At 44.2% G+C, this 15505-nt stretch overlaps 1 protein-coding gene across 1 annotated transcript in view; it reads right to left on the reverse strand.

Moving 5' to 3' along the window:
- Positions 1-14860, reverse strand: part of FAM193A (family with sequence similarity 193 member A) — a 73297-nt gene extending 58437 nt beyond the window's left edge. The window contains exon 1 of the mRNA XM_065735847.1: positions 14381-14860. Coding sequence (XP_065591919.1) covers positions 14381-14650 — 270 coding nt within the window. The 5' untranslated portion in view covers positions 14651-14860. The remainder of the gene's footprint in view (positions 1-14380) is intronic.
- Between the last annotated feature and the right edge of the window lie 645 nt (positions 14861-15505).

Consider the following 15505-nt stretch of genomic DNA (forward strand, 5'->3'; position numbering starts at 1 on the left):
TCATGAAGATGTTGAACAGGACCAGACCCAGCACCAATCCCTGAGTAACACCGCTGAGTACAGGCCTCCAACTTGAGTCTGTGTCACCGATCACAACTCTGAGCTCTGCCTGTCAGCCAGTTTTCAGCCCACCTCGCTGTCCACTCATCTTTTCCACATTTCCTCAGCTTTCTTTTAAGGATACTGTGGACTAAGGATACAGTGTCAAACGCCTTGCTGAAATCAAGGTAGACTACATCCACACCTACATCTCTTCTCACAACAAAGTAACAACTTAAGCACCTGCTGGAAACAGAACACAGAAAACTCCACCAGGAGTTGAAGAACTTGCTGACTTCTAGTTTCAGAACATATACAGTAACCAGAGAGTCTCCCTTTAGCTGCAGACAGCAAGAAAGAAGTGGTTGACAGTAAACACAGAGACAGTTTCATTAAAAGCAACAATAAAGTCAATGGTTATTGAAGAAGGAAAGGAAAAAAGAACAGCAAGAGACAAACTGAGACAGATTTAACATCATTAAATAAGAACTCGGAGAAGATAAGTCTAAGGCAGGGAAGAGCTAATTCCCAAATGGCGCAAAAGACACAAACAAAGTGAAGACAACCAAGCACAGCGAGAGAACAGAAAACAGAGCAAGAGAATAATGACTCAGAAAAAGCATACAGAAAATGAATAACATGCGTAACAAGAGCAAGAGAATGGAGGGGACAAATCAAAAAGGCTAAAGGCACAAAATGAAATACTTCTCAGTTTGAGACTGGTATGCCACTGCATTAGTAATAATGAGAAAGAATCAGTCCGTTACTGAAGAGGAAAAAACAAATTTAGAAAGAACAGGTTCTCACTACAGAGAAAAGCTACAAGCATATGATTCGCACAACCAGCACCAACAAATGAGGAAAAATACCCACTCAGAGTCAGACTACTGTTGGGAACAGCCATATCATGTGGTTTTCTGTTTCATTTTTTTCCTGCTCAAGTTGGCTCTATCTGATAGCATTCAACTGAGTTGCTCAGGAAACCATTTGTGCCATCTTGAAATCAATAACACCATCTTCAAAAACTTAAGGGGATGCCCAAGATACCAGAAGTTTAGATTAAGGTGAAACCTTCCTTTAAAAGGAATAAACAATGATAATAATAATAATAAAAGAAGATGAAGGACATACATCGAGGGAACAATTCTGCCTTGCTTCAGCTCCCAGAAAGGTCAAGTAAGTACACTGAACCTACTTTTCTTAAACACTTTGATGATACTGAGAAGAGGAGCACCACTCTTGGTTTGTCAAAATCAAGTGCCATCAAATCAGTACATTTTTTTTTTTCCATGACAGACTTACAAAATAAAACAAAAAAGTCATTATTTACTTGATTAATCAAGTTTTTGATAGCCTTGCTGAGAAAACTGTTTAATAGACAAAAATCAAGAATCAGATAGAACTGCTTTGAATTTCCAAACAGATGCAGGCAATAGTATGCATGGGAGTCAGCAAGGTCAGACTTGGAAAAAGGCTAATGCTACAACGGGACATAAAGCTTATGCGACACATGACATAATCCTTCCACCTAATACTGCTCCAGAAGGTCTCAGATGGAGAACTGCAACTCATTCTGAGCAGTTCTTCAAGGCAGACATGAACAGCACAGAGAAACACTACAAGAGAACAAGTATGACATCCATGCAATATTAGCTGTCAGGGCGGGCTGAAGGAGGCAGGGACACCCAGCTTACTGCAGGGAGGAACAGTCAGTTCTCAAACAGAACGAACAATGAAGTACTTGAACTGCAGCAAGGGAGAGTCAGATCGTACAGTAGAAAACTAACAGCAAAGTATTTCAGGACAAAAATGAGCTGCTTGGTGAGAGTGTAGTGCCTCCATCAATAAGGTCACTATGAGAGCAGATACGCAAACAGCTGGCAGAAATGTAACCAATGCTGTCTCTGTTGGCCAGGAGAGGGAGAAATGAATGAGGTAAAAGGGAACGAAACTTGAAATTAAGATTTTACAACACAGGTAAGTTCTGGAACATTACATTCAGCTCTGGTATGAAACAGGAAGATAGTTTTAGAAGTGCAGAAGGAACCAAAGGACTATCCAGCAGCCAGAGCTCCCACCGAGAGCTACTGAGAGTCTAACAAGCTTGGATTATGAGAAAGGAATTTGAGGGGAATTCTGTTGCAATACACAAATACCTCGCAAGAACAAGATTCTACAGGGCTCCTTAACAAGAAAGCCTCCAAGACCCACACCCATGAACGCTCCTCCCAACTATTCAGCAACAATATCTTTATTACACAGTGACAGTGAAGGCAAGTATTTTGGTAGGCATGTAGCAAAGCGTTTTCAGAGTAAGGAGTTATTGCAGACTAGAGGCAAGGCGGGCTATTCAGCCAGCTCCAAGTTCAAAAGGCAAAGCACGGATATGGAACAGTTGTAAGTGATACTCTAAAGTGGAAATAAATGAAAATATAGGCTCAGAATAACTTTAAACACCTACAGAATATTATTCCTCTTCATTTTCACTGTAAAACGTATGTCAGCCAAGTTTAAAGATATGCAACAGACATAGTATTCGAGATATGCATCATTAAGGTCATGATTGCCCCCTTAACTCTGAAAGCCAGTGACAGCCCTTCCTAAAACATTAGATAGTAATTAATATTTAACTTCATTACAATTCTACGTTCCTCAGTACAAAGTTCCTGCCTCTCCTACATAAGGTTTCAAAATTCAAGCCAGGGAAGTAAAGAGTACAAGTATGGTAGTCTGCTTCCAGGACAGAAAAAAATATCATTGCCTTTTCACATTGAAAATGGAAGTGAATGGGGTTTTGTTTGTTTGTTTTAAGTAATGTGTATCGGTAAGTGGTGGAAGTTTTAGTTTGTCCACTCCTCCTCCTGTGTTTTAGCCTCTCAGCCAGCACAGTGCCAACTGAAACCCATCTGCCCCAGCCCACTGCTCCGAGCTGCCTCAAATCACAGCACACACTGGTGCAACTCCTCAGAGTCCGTGACAAAGAGCACAGAATCACAGTCAGTGAAGACAAATCATGGGAATAGCCAGGAAAAAGAAGCAAAGATGAAATACAGATGATCACACAAACAGAACGCTTCTGTACAGTCAGAAGGAACTTCACGGTTTTATCTTTAGCTAAGTGACAAAATAAAAACAAAAATTCACCTGATACCTTTTCCAATGAAAATTCCGTTTTCAGCTATGTACTTTCTATAGTCACATACATAAGTTATGGCCAATAAAGTGGTGAAAAACTTCCAGTCAATCTCAGCTAAACCACTAACCTGCCATCTGTTGTGGTAGCAGCTTATTGAAGATAAGCAGCCTGGAAGCATTACTGCAATTAAGAAATCTTTTGGTCATTAACTCCACACCAATTAAACACTAAACGCTGGCAAAATTGTACAGCAGCTCAGATCTGCTTTTCCAGGCAAACTTGTGCTCCCAAATGATTGGCTTCACTATGCAACTCAGCATTAAAACAAAACATCTTCAAGCATTTACTTAGGACGACTTAACATTCACATACGTACAGGTTCTCCTAATCCAAAAATATTTACATGCACACAAAATTTAGTTCACACCTACATCTTGAGAGCAATATCATTAACCCGCGTTCAAGAACACCACGTTTAAAAGAGAGAGGACACCGGTGCGCACACGTATGAGCATGCACTCTCACATATCAGCCCGTGAAAGTCTCTGGGCTCACACCAACATCAGTATTATCCAAATGCAGAGTCTCACCTTCTCCTGGGTGGAAAGCTCCCCACATTAAGTCTGAAGCCGCCAACTAATGGGTGCTACTGTGATAAGGTTATAGAATTAGAAAGAGGTTCCTTAACTAAATCTCATTGATCCAAAGCTTGCTACAGCAACTGTTAATTCCAAGTACTGCTAAATTCACACCGTTACTATTAGCTTGCTGCATCCAGGCCACAGGGAGAAAAATAAAACAAGATTTTTTTTTTAAAGGAAAATAAACAGCTACCACATAATGTTAAGAAATAGCTGAGCATTTGTGTACAACTCAGCAGAAGACCACCTTCATAGCCTTGAAAGAGCTCTGGTCTGAGAGCTACTGCTACTATTTCTGTACTCAGGAAGAAAAATCTTTGTTGAAAAGCAAAACTACTTCAGTCCCAAAATACAGAAGAAAGCAAAAAGTTTGCAATGACCAGAGTTAGCACACCGACTCCAGCGGCACCAACACGCAGCTGTTTGCACTACTTCTCTTTGAAAGAAGCATCAAAGAGGAGAAGCGGGTGGCAGAGCGCATTCAAGTCTGGCACCTCTGCCCAACGCCGCTTCTTTTGTTTGCGAGGAGCTGCCACTGCCACAGCCTGACTGCACAAAGCTTCATGCAGAACAGGAGCCAAGGTGAAGCCTCACAGCGCTTTGCAGAACATTACACCTACATTATTTTTCATGCACTTTCCAACAAATTCCAGTGCTACAAATAAGATTATGTTTTAACTTAAAAAGAAAAGCATATTTTAAAGACTCATGGCTTGCATTAAGATGTCTCCCATAGCTGGGATTCAATGGACTGCCTTCTTTCAGTCAGTTTACAATGCCAATATATTTCAGTTTTGGCCATGTCCTTTGTAGGTTTTGAGTGTCTGTCATTAGCAATACATTAAAAAAAAACCTCATTAGTCACGTTCAATAGTAGCAGGTTACATAAAGTCATGCTTAGCTGACGTTTGAGAGTCCTTCCTTCCTCGGCTCATTCATGTATCTCAAAAGGCTAAGCTTCTTTTCATGTAACATCAATAATATTTGCTCTTTTACAGTTCTTTCTCCTCATCCAAATGAACCCTTCTCCCATGGCACATGGGAGGAAAAGAAATACCATTTTAGTCTTATTCTTTCCTTCCTCATTCACTAACCACAAAACAGACTCATATTTCCTTTAATGTACCAGATCTGAAAATGCCACCCGTTTCTTCTGACAGACTGGGATAAGTAGTATGGTGACAAAACCCAACACCAACCCGAGATCAGAATTACATCAAGATGCTGTTTCTGGGTCTTGTTCAGAACTTGGTCTCTTTGTACGCACCCAGGTTCACAACTCCTAAACAGTTGTGAGTGGCGGTAATGGCAGTACACACCAGCTAGACAGCCACACTACTGCACACCTGTGGCAAGTCCACCTGAGGGACAGATGAGTAAAGCCAGATCATTTCTTACCTTAGATGACCAATTTTAGAAGAAAGCTACCTCATGAGATGGACTGTCCTAACACAACATGCCTATCTGTTTTTCTCCCCAAAAGCTGACTATTATAAACTAAATGGGACTCCCACCATTGCCAGTCTCCTAAGGCTTCCGTAGAGGAACACGCCTACTGCTCTATCCTTCCATCTCCAATACTCTGCCTGGGGAATAATTTCAATGGTTACCTCTACTACGCCAGTGGATTTCCTAAGGAAGGTGAGTGAGCACACCTTCAGGGGTAGAGAAAAAAGAGAAGTAAACAAAAACACATCTCAATTATTTCACTGCTGTCCACAGAAGTCTAAGTGCTAAAAGCCCTAGTGTAGACTTCAGTCTAGGAGGTTTCTAGAGTGAGTGTATGGAAGATAACTTCTTTCTGCAGCTGATGAGAGAGCCTATCAGAAAAGCTGCCCCACTGGACTTGCTGTTCACAGAGAAGGTCTGGTGGGAGATGTGGAGGTCAGGGGCTGTCTTGGATAGTGACCATGAAATGGTAGCATTCTCAATTCTTGGTGGAACCAGGAGGGGGTACAGCAAAACTGCTACCTGAGACTTCCAGAGGGCGGACTTTGAACTGTACAGAAGACTGGTAGGGGAAGGCCCCTGGGATTCAGTCTTGGAGAGTAAAGGGGTCCAGGACAGCTAGTTGCTCTTCAAGAAGGAAGTTTTAAAGCACAGGAGCAGGCTGTCCCTCTGAGCCGCAAAATGAGCTGGTGGGGAAGAAGACAAGCATGGATGAACAGGGAGCTTTTCCTTAGGCTCCGAGAGAAAAAAAAGAATCTACCTCCTATGGAAGAAGGAACAGGCAACTCAGAAAGAGTACAAAGAAATTGCTAATATGTGCAGACAGAAAATTAGAAAGGCAAAAGCCCATCTTGAACTCAACCTGGATGCTGGGGTAAAAGGGAACAAGAAACTCTTCTACAAATTTATCAGCAGCAATAGGAGGACCAAGGAGAATCTCCATTCTTTACTGGATGCAACTGGAAACATGACCACTGTCGATAAAGGAAAAGGCTGAGGTTTGCTATGCCTTCTTTATGTCTGTCTTTAAAAGACCAGTTATTCTCAGGATACTCCACTCTCCAACCCAGAAGCCCTATACAGGGATCTGGACAGACTGGATAGCTGGGTTGAAGCCAATAGGACGAGGTTCAACAAAGTCAAATGCCTGGTCCTGCATTTTGGGCACAACAACACCAGACAATGCTACAGGCTTGGGGCAGAGTGGCTGGAAGGCTGTGCAGAAGAAACAGACCTGGGGGTACTGCTCAATACTTGGCCGAACATGAGCCAGCAGTGTGCCCAGGTGGCCAAAAAGGCCAATGGCATCCTGGCTTGTATCAGAAATAGTGCTGCAAGAAGGAGCAGGGAAATAACTGTCCCTCTGTAATCGGCACTGGTGAGGCTGCACCTTGACTACTGTTTTCAGTTTTGGACTCCTCACTGCAAGAAAGACATCAAAGCCCTGGAGCATATCCAGAGAAGGTCAACAAAGCTGATGAGGGGTCTGGAGCACAGTCTTATGAGAAATGGCTGAGGGAACCACGATTGTTCAGTTTGGACAAGAGGAGGCTCAGGGGAAACCTTACTGCTTTCTGAAGGGAGGTTGTAGTGAGCTGGGGGTCAGCCTCTTCTCTCTTGTAGCTAAGGACAGGAGTAGAGGGAATGGCTTCAAGTTGCACCAGGGAGATTTAGACTGGATGTTAAGAAACACTTTTCTGAAAGAGTAGTCAGGCACTGGAATGGGCTGCCCAGCGGTGGAGGCACCGACCCTGGGGGTATTCAAGGAACTAATTTTTAAATAGAGAAGAAGCTCTAATTTCCAAAATGAGCAACAACTGACTTATGAGTGAAGGCTGACATAGCTGACATTCTACTGCAAGGCATCATTTAACCAACACTTTTGATAGCACAGGCATAATTAGCATAGAAGAATAAAGATGGGTATCTCAAGATTTAGATCTAGAACAGCAAAGTCCCCTGGGCTGCCAACTGGACACACCTACCCAGCCTGGTACCTTTTCCCTGGAGAAGACAAGCAAGTGCTATTTAGGGCAGCAAACACTGCCCCAACAGCTGATCACATCCTCCATCTGTTCACAGCTCACAGACCACTGAACTGCTGCCAAATCAGTTAAAAAATATCCAGCCGCTTTCTTCTAAAAGCTGCTGCCATCCACGCGCACTCGCAGCAACCGGTGCTTGCTCCCCTGGCAGGGCAGGCTCCCAGCCCTCCTGCAGTAGCAGCAATCCACCTCCCCAGCCACAGTCCTGAAGCCCAGATGCCACTGCTGATGAACCTGATCTAGACCAAAATGAAGGTCAAAGCTCTGGATTCCAGAATTAAGATTTCTGTAACCCTGTAAAGATTTAATTATTTACCTGAATGACTGGGCTCTCGTGTTTCTGAAGCTCCTTAAGAAGCACACACTTGACAAAGCTACTACAAAGCAGCTCAACAAATGGATGTGTTCAAGGATGACTACTGCCAGGAGGCATCGTGTGAGAGGATCTACCTCATGATGTGCCAATGTAATAACACTGTAGATCTATCGAAGCATCCACAGCCTTCTCTATTTTCTTTCTCTAGGTTTTAGAAAAGAATATACATAGTATGTTTCATAGAGGTACTCGGAGCATTTCTTCCAAGAAATGTGAAATTGTCAGCCCTTTCTTACTTACTAGAAGTGAGCAAAGTTGTTTTGGGTTTTTTTTTTTCCTTCAGTTTTAAGAAACAGTCACAGTGGAAATTGAGTTATCTCAACCCTTCTGAGCTCCACTTCTATTTTATTTTCAACGAGGAAGCCATAACTGAAGAGGCAAAGGATAAATACCATTTCCTACAGAGATTGTCTCACTATCCAACCCTCTACACCCAGCTTGTACCAAATTCCCCCAGGACTTTCTATAACAAAGAGTGGAGAGAGATGGTTCTTCCACAGCATGATTCAGAAGTGCCTCCCTCTCGGGTACTCAAGTGTCCCCTATTATTATTGGCATGGAGAGAACTACATTTTCCCTAAGCTGCGTAGTTTGTACAATAGAAGTTGATTATATAAGAACACAGCTAAAGCTCACACTGCGAGGAAGTCTCTCTCCAGTACTATTACCAAACACAAACAGCTTCAGTTCAACAGTCTCGAACAGCTCACAGGCAACCCCAGTGATCTGTTCACCCGAAATTCACTTTCTAAGGTGGTGCTCAGATTAAGCTCTGCACCACTAGATCAGCTGTATATTCTACACCAAATTATTTGCCCTAAGAAAATGTACTTCAGGAGAATTACTATGCTGCTCAGACATAGCTTTCATACTATCTCTGGTTTATTTGCTCACACAGCTATGAGGTGAAGGTCAATAATGTCACAGGCTGCCTTGAATCTCAACAATATAAAATTAAATAACTCTCATGTCAAGAAAATAATGGTGTATTTATTTTATTGCATTCCCTGACAAGCCTCAATTTTGGCGGTTCCCATAATAACATTAAGGGCAGCATTACAAATGTCATCTCCCAGCTGAACTCCTCATTTGCAGCACAAAAAACTTGCAGATGAAGTTATTAACAGAGAGAGGGAACTGGACTGCAGCATTTAACTCAAATATTTCCTTATTTTAACTATCCTAGAAAGTTTACATATAGAATGCTCTTCCTCAAAACAGGGCAGTTCAAAGCTACCTTGGTCACTATTACAGTAAAAAATTACCACAAGAAAGAAAAGCGTAGGAACTGTTATCATAACTCAGAAGATGACAAATGGCCTCTTCTTCCCAACACTGAAGAAGCCCAACAAATAGTACATCTTCTTTGATTACCAGGATCCACATAAATTCCAGAGCCCCAGCTATCACACAAAAGAAGCTCTGTATATCCTAAGAAATCAAGATGATTTTCAGTTATTTCTCCTAATGACTTCTTAACAACAAAACTGCAGCAAATCTCTATTTTTTAAGGACCACATTTGCTGAAAATACATCAGGGAATAACCATGACCCATTTAGGTACCCAGTGCCACCAAACTGAAATTTCATATACTCCCAACAATGCCAGGGAAGAAGAATCATCCCTTCCATACATAAACTGAAATAAGAAGGGACCTGAGGACTCCCCTCATGGTGGGAATCCACCACGAAAGGATAAATGAAGTAACAAAGAAAATATGAGATTAAATACATAAAATGAAGCTTCAGTACTATTTTAGATCAGTAAAAAAAGGCAAGACTGGACTGAACCCTGAATATTGTTACCAATATGCACCCATTTCAAGAGGAACTTTTCACGTTAATTTAACTAACCTAAACCAAGAAGGCTTCACTTACAGTCAGGAAGCAAAAGACGAGAGGGGAATGGAGTTACTTTTTTTTAAAATAGTCAAAAATATCTCTTTAATCTCTCAACCACTTTGTAACCAATGCAGCAAGAAAAAACAAATCCATTGCCATCATAACAAAGCCATAGTAGGACACCTCACTAGTACAGACGAGGCACGACTGCCCAGATGCAATTTTTTTGGACACACTTTCCCCACGTTTCATTTCACAACTCACAACCAATTACTCTCGTTATCAATTGACCATGATACAGCAGGTGCAGGAGGTGGGGGAGAAATGGTGCCATCGGGGATTGGAAATACGTCAAGGTCATGAGTACACGCAGGCACACGCTTCCCAGGAGCGGCATTACACGATCTGAACGAACAGCTAATGGGTATGCCTGTGGCCTCGCATCTATTAGCAGAAATATGCCTTAACTGATCATGAGAAGACGCTAAGAAAGGCTATTAATGTGAACGTTATGCAACCATTAAGCTTGCTTTAAACGAATCTAACTAGAACACTTCAAACTTCTAAACACAACAGATTCCCCTTCTAAATTAGCAAGTTCACTCAACCATACCAACTAAAACCAATCCTAATAGTTTCATCTGCTCTCTTGCATCTCCTTTTATTAAGGAGCAAGCAGAGCATAAGCTTTTCAAGGCAGAGATTGCACCTCAATTTAAAAAAAAAAGAAGACTGAACCACATTTAGAGGAATAAATGTGCTCCTGGAGTGTCCAAAGATTCTTTGTCATAAAATAAGTATTTTGAGTTTATAAAAATATCTACTTCCTCAACCTGAAGTTACAACACTAATTATTATTATTATCTAATTTACCTGAACCTTAATAAAAATTGATAAAAATACATTTGCCTTTTTTGGGGCCACAGAGAAGTACAAATGCCAGCTATTAAATCGATAGCTGAGCTCATGACAAAGCTCACTTTCATATACTTTTTCTTTTGAATGTTTGAATCACTGAGGGGGAAAGAGAGAAAAGGGAAAACCTCAAACAACAAATCAAGCACAGATACCTGTAAAATGCAATCAACTGGAGCACTGAACTACAAAGCTGATGAGCAAACCTGCTGTACAGAGTGGCAAGGTACAGTTTGCTATGAATAGAATATCTACTTAAGAAACAATATCTTCTAAGACAAGAGAAGTCCTGCAAAATATTTTACAGACATTATGACAGCTCTCAAATACAAGATCTAATAATCACTACACTTGACAGATATAAACAATACCTTGAGAAAAGGAAGAAAGAAAATGGTAAAATGGCTTCTGAATTATGCAGCTGAATACAAGACAGCCAGGGCTGAAGCAGACCCCACTGCAGCTGGACAGCCACACATACCAGCCCTTCACCCCCAAGTGCTCCAATACATCAAGTACAGCCCAGCTTCCTACAGTGGTGGTACTCGTGGTTGGGCACTTGTTGGTTCAGATAATGCAACGCTCCTTACTGCATCAATAATCCAACCAACATCCAAAAATGAAAATGAAGAAACTAAGAAGGCCTAATGCAACATACGATTGAGTTTAAAATGATTTAAAGCAGACAGTATAGCCTGTTTCTTTAGATATACACGTGAAACTTCAAAATATTTTATTTTCTGATTACGAATGACCATTACTGGTAGGATACTAGACTCTTCCAAACGCTGCTGTGATTAGTTCTGTACAAGAAACATAGCTCTTAGGGAAGTGTTGCTGTAGCACCACACCAGAACAAATAACTTGGGTTCCAATTCCAGTTCCATTAGACATGGCTACAAGTTCCCAGTACCAAGATATTCCCTTGCACCAAAACATTGCCATAGCATCTTTCATTTTGCTATCATTCTAGAACATAGGCTGGTGCTGTGAAGGGTGAATTCTGACCCAATAAAGCATGTGCACGGGGCAGGGTAGCCTCCGGGAAGGTTCTGTTAGGTGTCACCCACCTGAAGCCCAGAACAACACTTAGCATGCACTCTAATACATGATTTGGTCTCCAGTCTTAAAAATAATATTCCAAAGACGATGTATAAGAGGCTCAATTAAAATATACTACTTAGCTACAATAGCCTCAGCTAGAATGTCAATTCTGGAACAAACACTTTCAGTTTCAATCAGAAATAAAGCAGTTTTATGAAAGATACCTAATATATACTTAATTCCAAACAATTATGGATTGAGAAGAACATAGAACACATACAGAATCATCTCTTAAACCTCCCATTTCATTGCGTATTTTAGATAACTTTTGAGAGAAGCATTTAATGCAACTTCAATAGAAGAGTGTGCCTACTATAACCAGAATGGATGCCCTAACCTCAGGGAAGCGATGCAAGATGGAACAGAAAGCACAGAACTAGAAAACTCTACAAAAAATACCAACATCCCCTTCCTTTTTTTCTTTTTCAATGTTATATACATACTTATTTCTTATATTTCCAAATAGAAAAGACCAGCAGAGAACTGGCTGTTGGTTTTCTTGCCCACTAACAGGAACTTTACAACGTGCTGTGTAAGATGCAAGTAAAGCAAGTCTGGTTACTACTTTACAGCTATTAGTGTGTTGCTTACTTTCCAGCCAGCCAAAACAAACATTGCACCTAATTTAGAAGTGATCAGTCATCTAAAATACACAGTTTTCTTTCTCAACTCCATCCAGAAGTAACATATGCTAGTCCTTCATTCACAGAACACGCTCTTGTTTTTACTGTGTACCCTTAATTAGCAAATTATTAACCATTAAGGATATCACATTTTCAAGTAAGTAACAAGTTAATGGTGCTTTAAGATTTCATGTCTGAAGCAAAATCACCATTTAACTGTTAAGTATTGGAACTCTGTGCTTCAGCATCACTGGAGAGGTATTGGAAACATCAAAAGCCACTGTAACAAGTATGGAGGAAGCAATGCCAAATTTAAAGGTGCATCTCTACGCACAGGCATTTACCCTTTGGAAACTGAGCGCTGGGATTTACCTATCCCCATTATGAGCCAATTCTAATGTTTACTGTTTGATCAAATAAGATCCTTGCCACAGGTTTATTCTAGCTTAACTAAATGGTTTATTTGACAAATTTCTTAATTCCCCATCTGTCCACCAGTCTTCAGGATCACTCCTACCACGCTAACAAGTAAAACACAGAAACATTTGATGAAATCATATGCACATCCGAGAGTATAAGCAAAACAATTCTTAGAAACTAGATAAAGTCACAAATGTTTTCAAAATAATATTGCACACGCTAGGAAGAGTACAAATAATGCATTAGTGTAAGTGATAGATAATAGTACTTTCCAGAAACGTAGTGCCAAAATACTGCATTTAATTTGGGAAGTACAACTTAATTTCTTCAATCAAAGACCCCTGAAGGCTAAGAGATCTTACTAAGAACTACCTGGTCCAAAATGAAGAAGAACCACAAAGTAGAAAACCTAGAAGTGCTGCTGCCTTTTAAGGCAAATCTCAGCAAAAGATCTGATAGAGTACAATCACTTGACAACCAAAGTCCTGGCCTGCATCTAACCACAAGACACAAAGAGATCAAAATATCAGGGATTGTGGAGCCTTTGCTATTTGAATCGCACTTGTGCTGTTCTGTGCATCATTCAATTGTTTGCTTCCTTTGGCGTTATCACGTTTATTCCAGTGATACCTAGGAACCTGTGCCAGGAAGAACTTGCATTCTAAGACATCAAACAAAAAGATGCATCTCCTGGCAAGAGGTTGCACCAAAATAGAGCTCAGCGACAATATACAAAGTTACAAATAACTTCCACATCTCTTCACCATTACGCACAATGTTCTTCTGAATAAGTCATATAAGTGGTACTGTCCCAAACAGAAGTAACACTTGAAGCAAGCATCAGATTAGAACACACAGATGGTTCCTCTGAACCACTGTGAGCCTCAGGTAACTGAAAGATGATGGCACAAAAAGGCAAGCTTTAAAAAGAAAAAAGTTCACCTACAATTACCCAATTGCTTATTGGCCTAGCAAAATAGACAGGTAAAAAATTAAATAGAAAGTTAAAAAAAAATAGACCATTCGTTACACAAATGGCATTTCAACCACCCCATGGCACAAAAGCCATTTCTTCTATTTCCCCCTCATGTGTACAAGTTCACGAGGGCAAGAGAGGAAGCGGAGCATGCATGACACACATGGCCGGCTGAAGATGCTGTCAGCAGGAAATCCTTTTGTCAATATAATACCTCAACACGACCTTTGTGTGAACAACACAAAAACCTGAGGCAACCTTTATAAGAGAAAGGCACATAAACTTATTTACTCCTTCATCACTTGAGCCATCTGACACCTTCTAAAGGTTTAATCCTCGAGCCATTTCTTGGGGGAAAAAAAAAAGAACCAGTTACACCCCACGCTCAGCTCCTACTAAGAGTCACCATCTTCTGGAATAACGGACCAGATCTACCCGATTTTGAGGCCCCAGCCCAACCTCCCAGGTAGCCGTACGCCCAACCAAGCTGCCCAGTGCCAACACAGCTCCGCTCCGCGCTCCCAGCCCTCTCCTCCGCGATTCCCACTCCCCGAGGCCCGTCCCTCCAGCTGCTCCGCGAAGGTGGGGCCTGAAGCGCGGACCCCGCAGCCGGGGGCTCTCAGCAGGGCGCCGCGCCGCCCTTCCCCCACAAAGGCCGAGGAGCCGGGGCCTCTCCCATCCCCACAGCCCCGGGGGCCCCTCCCCAGCTGCCCCCCACCCCCGGGCCGGCGAAGGGCGGCGAGGAGAGGGCGGATGGCGCTCTTCTCACCCCCACCCCCAGCCCCCGGGGATGTGCGGCCGCGTCCCGCCTCACCTCGCCGTGTCCCGCCGCCTGGCCGCCGCCGCCCAGGGCTCCGCTGCCGGCCGCCGGTGCTGTCAGCAGGCCGCCCACCGCGCTCGGCGCGCCGGCCGCCGCCTGGCTCGCAGCCCGCAGAGGGACCGCTCCCGCCACGGCCCCGGCCTTGCCCAGAGCTCCGGCGCCGCCGCCGCCGCCGCTGGGTCCCGGTCCGCCGCTGCTGCCGAGGCCGCCGCCCCGCTTGTTCTTCCGGCGCTTGGCTCCGCGCTTGGCGTCGGCCGGACTCATCGCGCCTGACACCCGGGCGGGGAGGAGGGAGCGGGGGGGAGGAGAAGGAGGAGGGGAAGGAGCGTGGGGCAGCGGCGAGAGCCCGGGTGCGGAGGGGGCGGGCGGGGCCGGGGCACGGAGCACGCCGAGGAGCGGAGCGCACCGACTGTCACGGCAACGGGGACTCCCTCGGCCCCAGCGCCGCTGAGCAGAGTTACCGTCCAATATGGCGGACACAAGGGGAAAGTGATCCCCCCCTTACGTCGGGGGGCTCCCCCTCGCGCTGACGGGAACCCGCCCCGCGGGGCGCGCCGGGAAGCGTAGTTCTCTCGCTCCCCGCCAACGCGCTGCTAGCGGGACGGAGGACTACGACTCCCGGCGTGCCCCGCGGGATCCCGCCGGGTGCGGCCGTTGACGTCAGCCGCCGCCGCGAGGCCGCCTGGGAGCTGTAGTCCCGCCCGGCGCCGTTAGCCCCGCCGGCCGACGTCGCCACCCCGGTCAAGGGACTACACCGCCGCCCAGCAGCCAGCGAGAAGCACGTGACGCGCGCCCCCGCGTCTTAAAGGGGCCACAGCGGCCGGGCGCTCCCGCGGAAGCTGAGGCGCGCGGGGCCGCCTTCCCCTGGGGCTAACGCAGGGAATGGCGGCCGCCTCACGATACCTCCTTCACGTGAGCACCGCGAAGCCAGATTTAAGCGGCACCACCGGCCGAGTCCCTGCAATAAAGAGCTGTGCGGGAGCCGCGTTTTATCATCCCCCGTGGGTGCAGGGCGTGAGGAGGCACCGAGCCCCTGCAGGGAAGGCTTAAAATGGAGGTTAGGCACAGTGGGCTGCAGGCAGAAGGCCCTGTTCCTCACACCCTGCTGCCCCGGCCAGG

Source organism: Cyrtonyx montezumae, unplaced genomic scaffold (assembly GCF_038088225.1).
Source record: "Cyrtonyx montezumae isolate F1298 unplaced genomic scaffold, pur_monq_1.0 scaffold_2, whole genome shotgun sequence".
NCBI classification, from domain to species: Eukaryota; Metazoa; Chordata; class Aves; order Galliformes; family Odontophoridae; genus Cyrtonyx; species Cyrtonyx montezumae.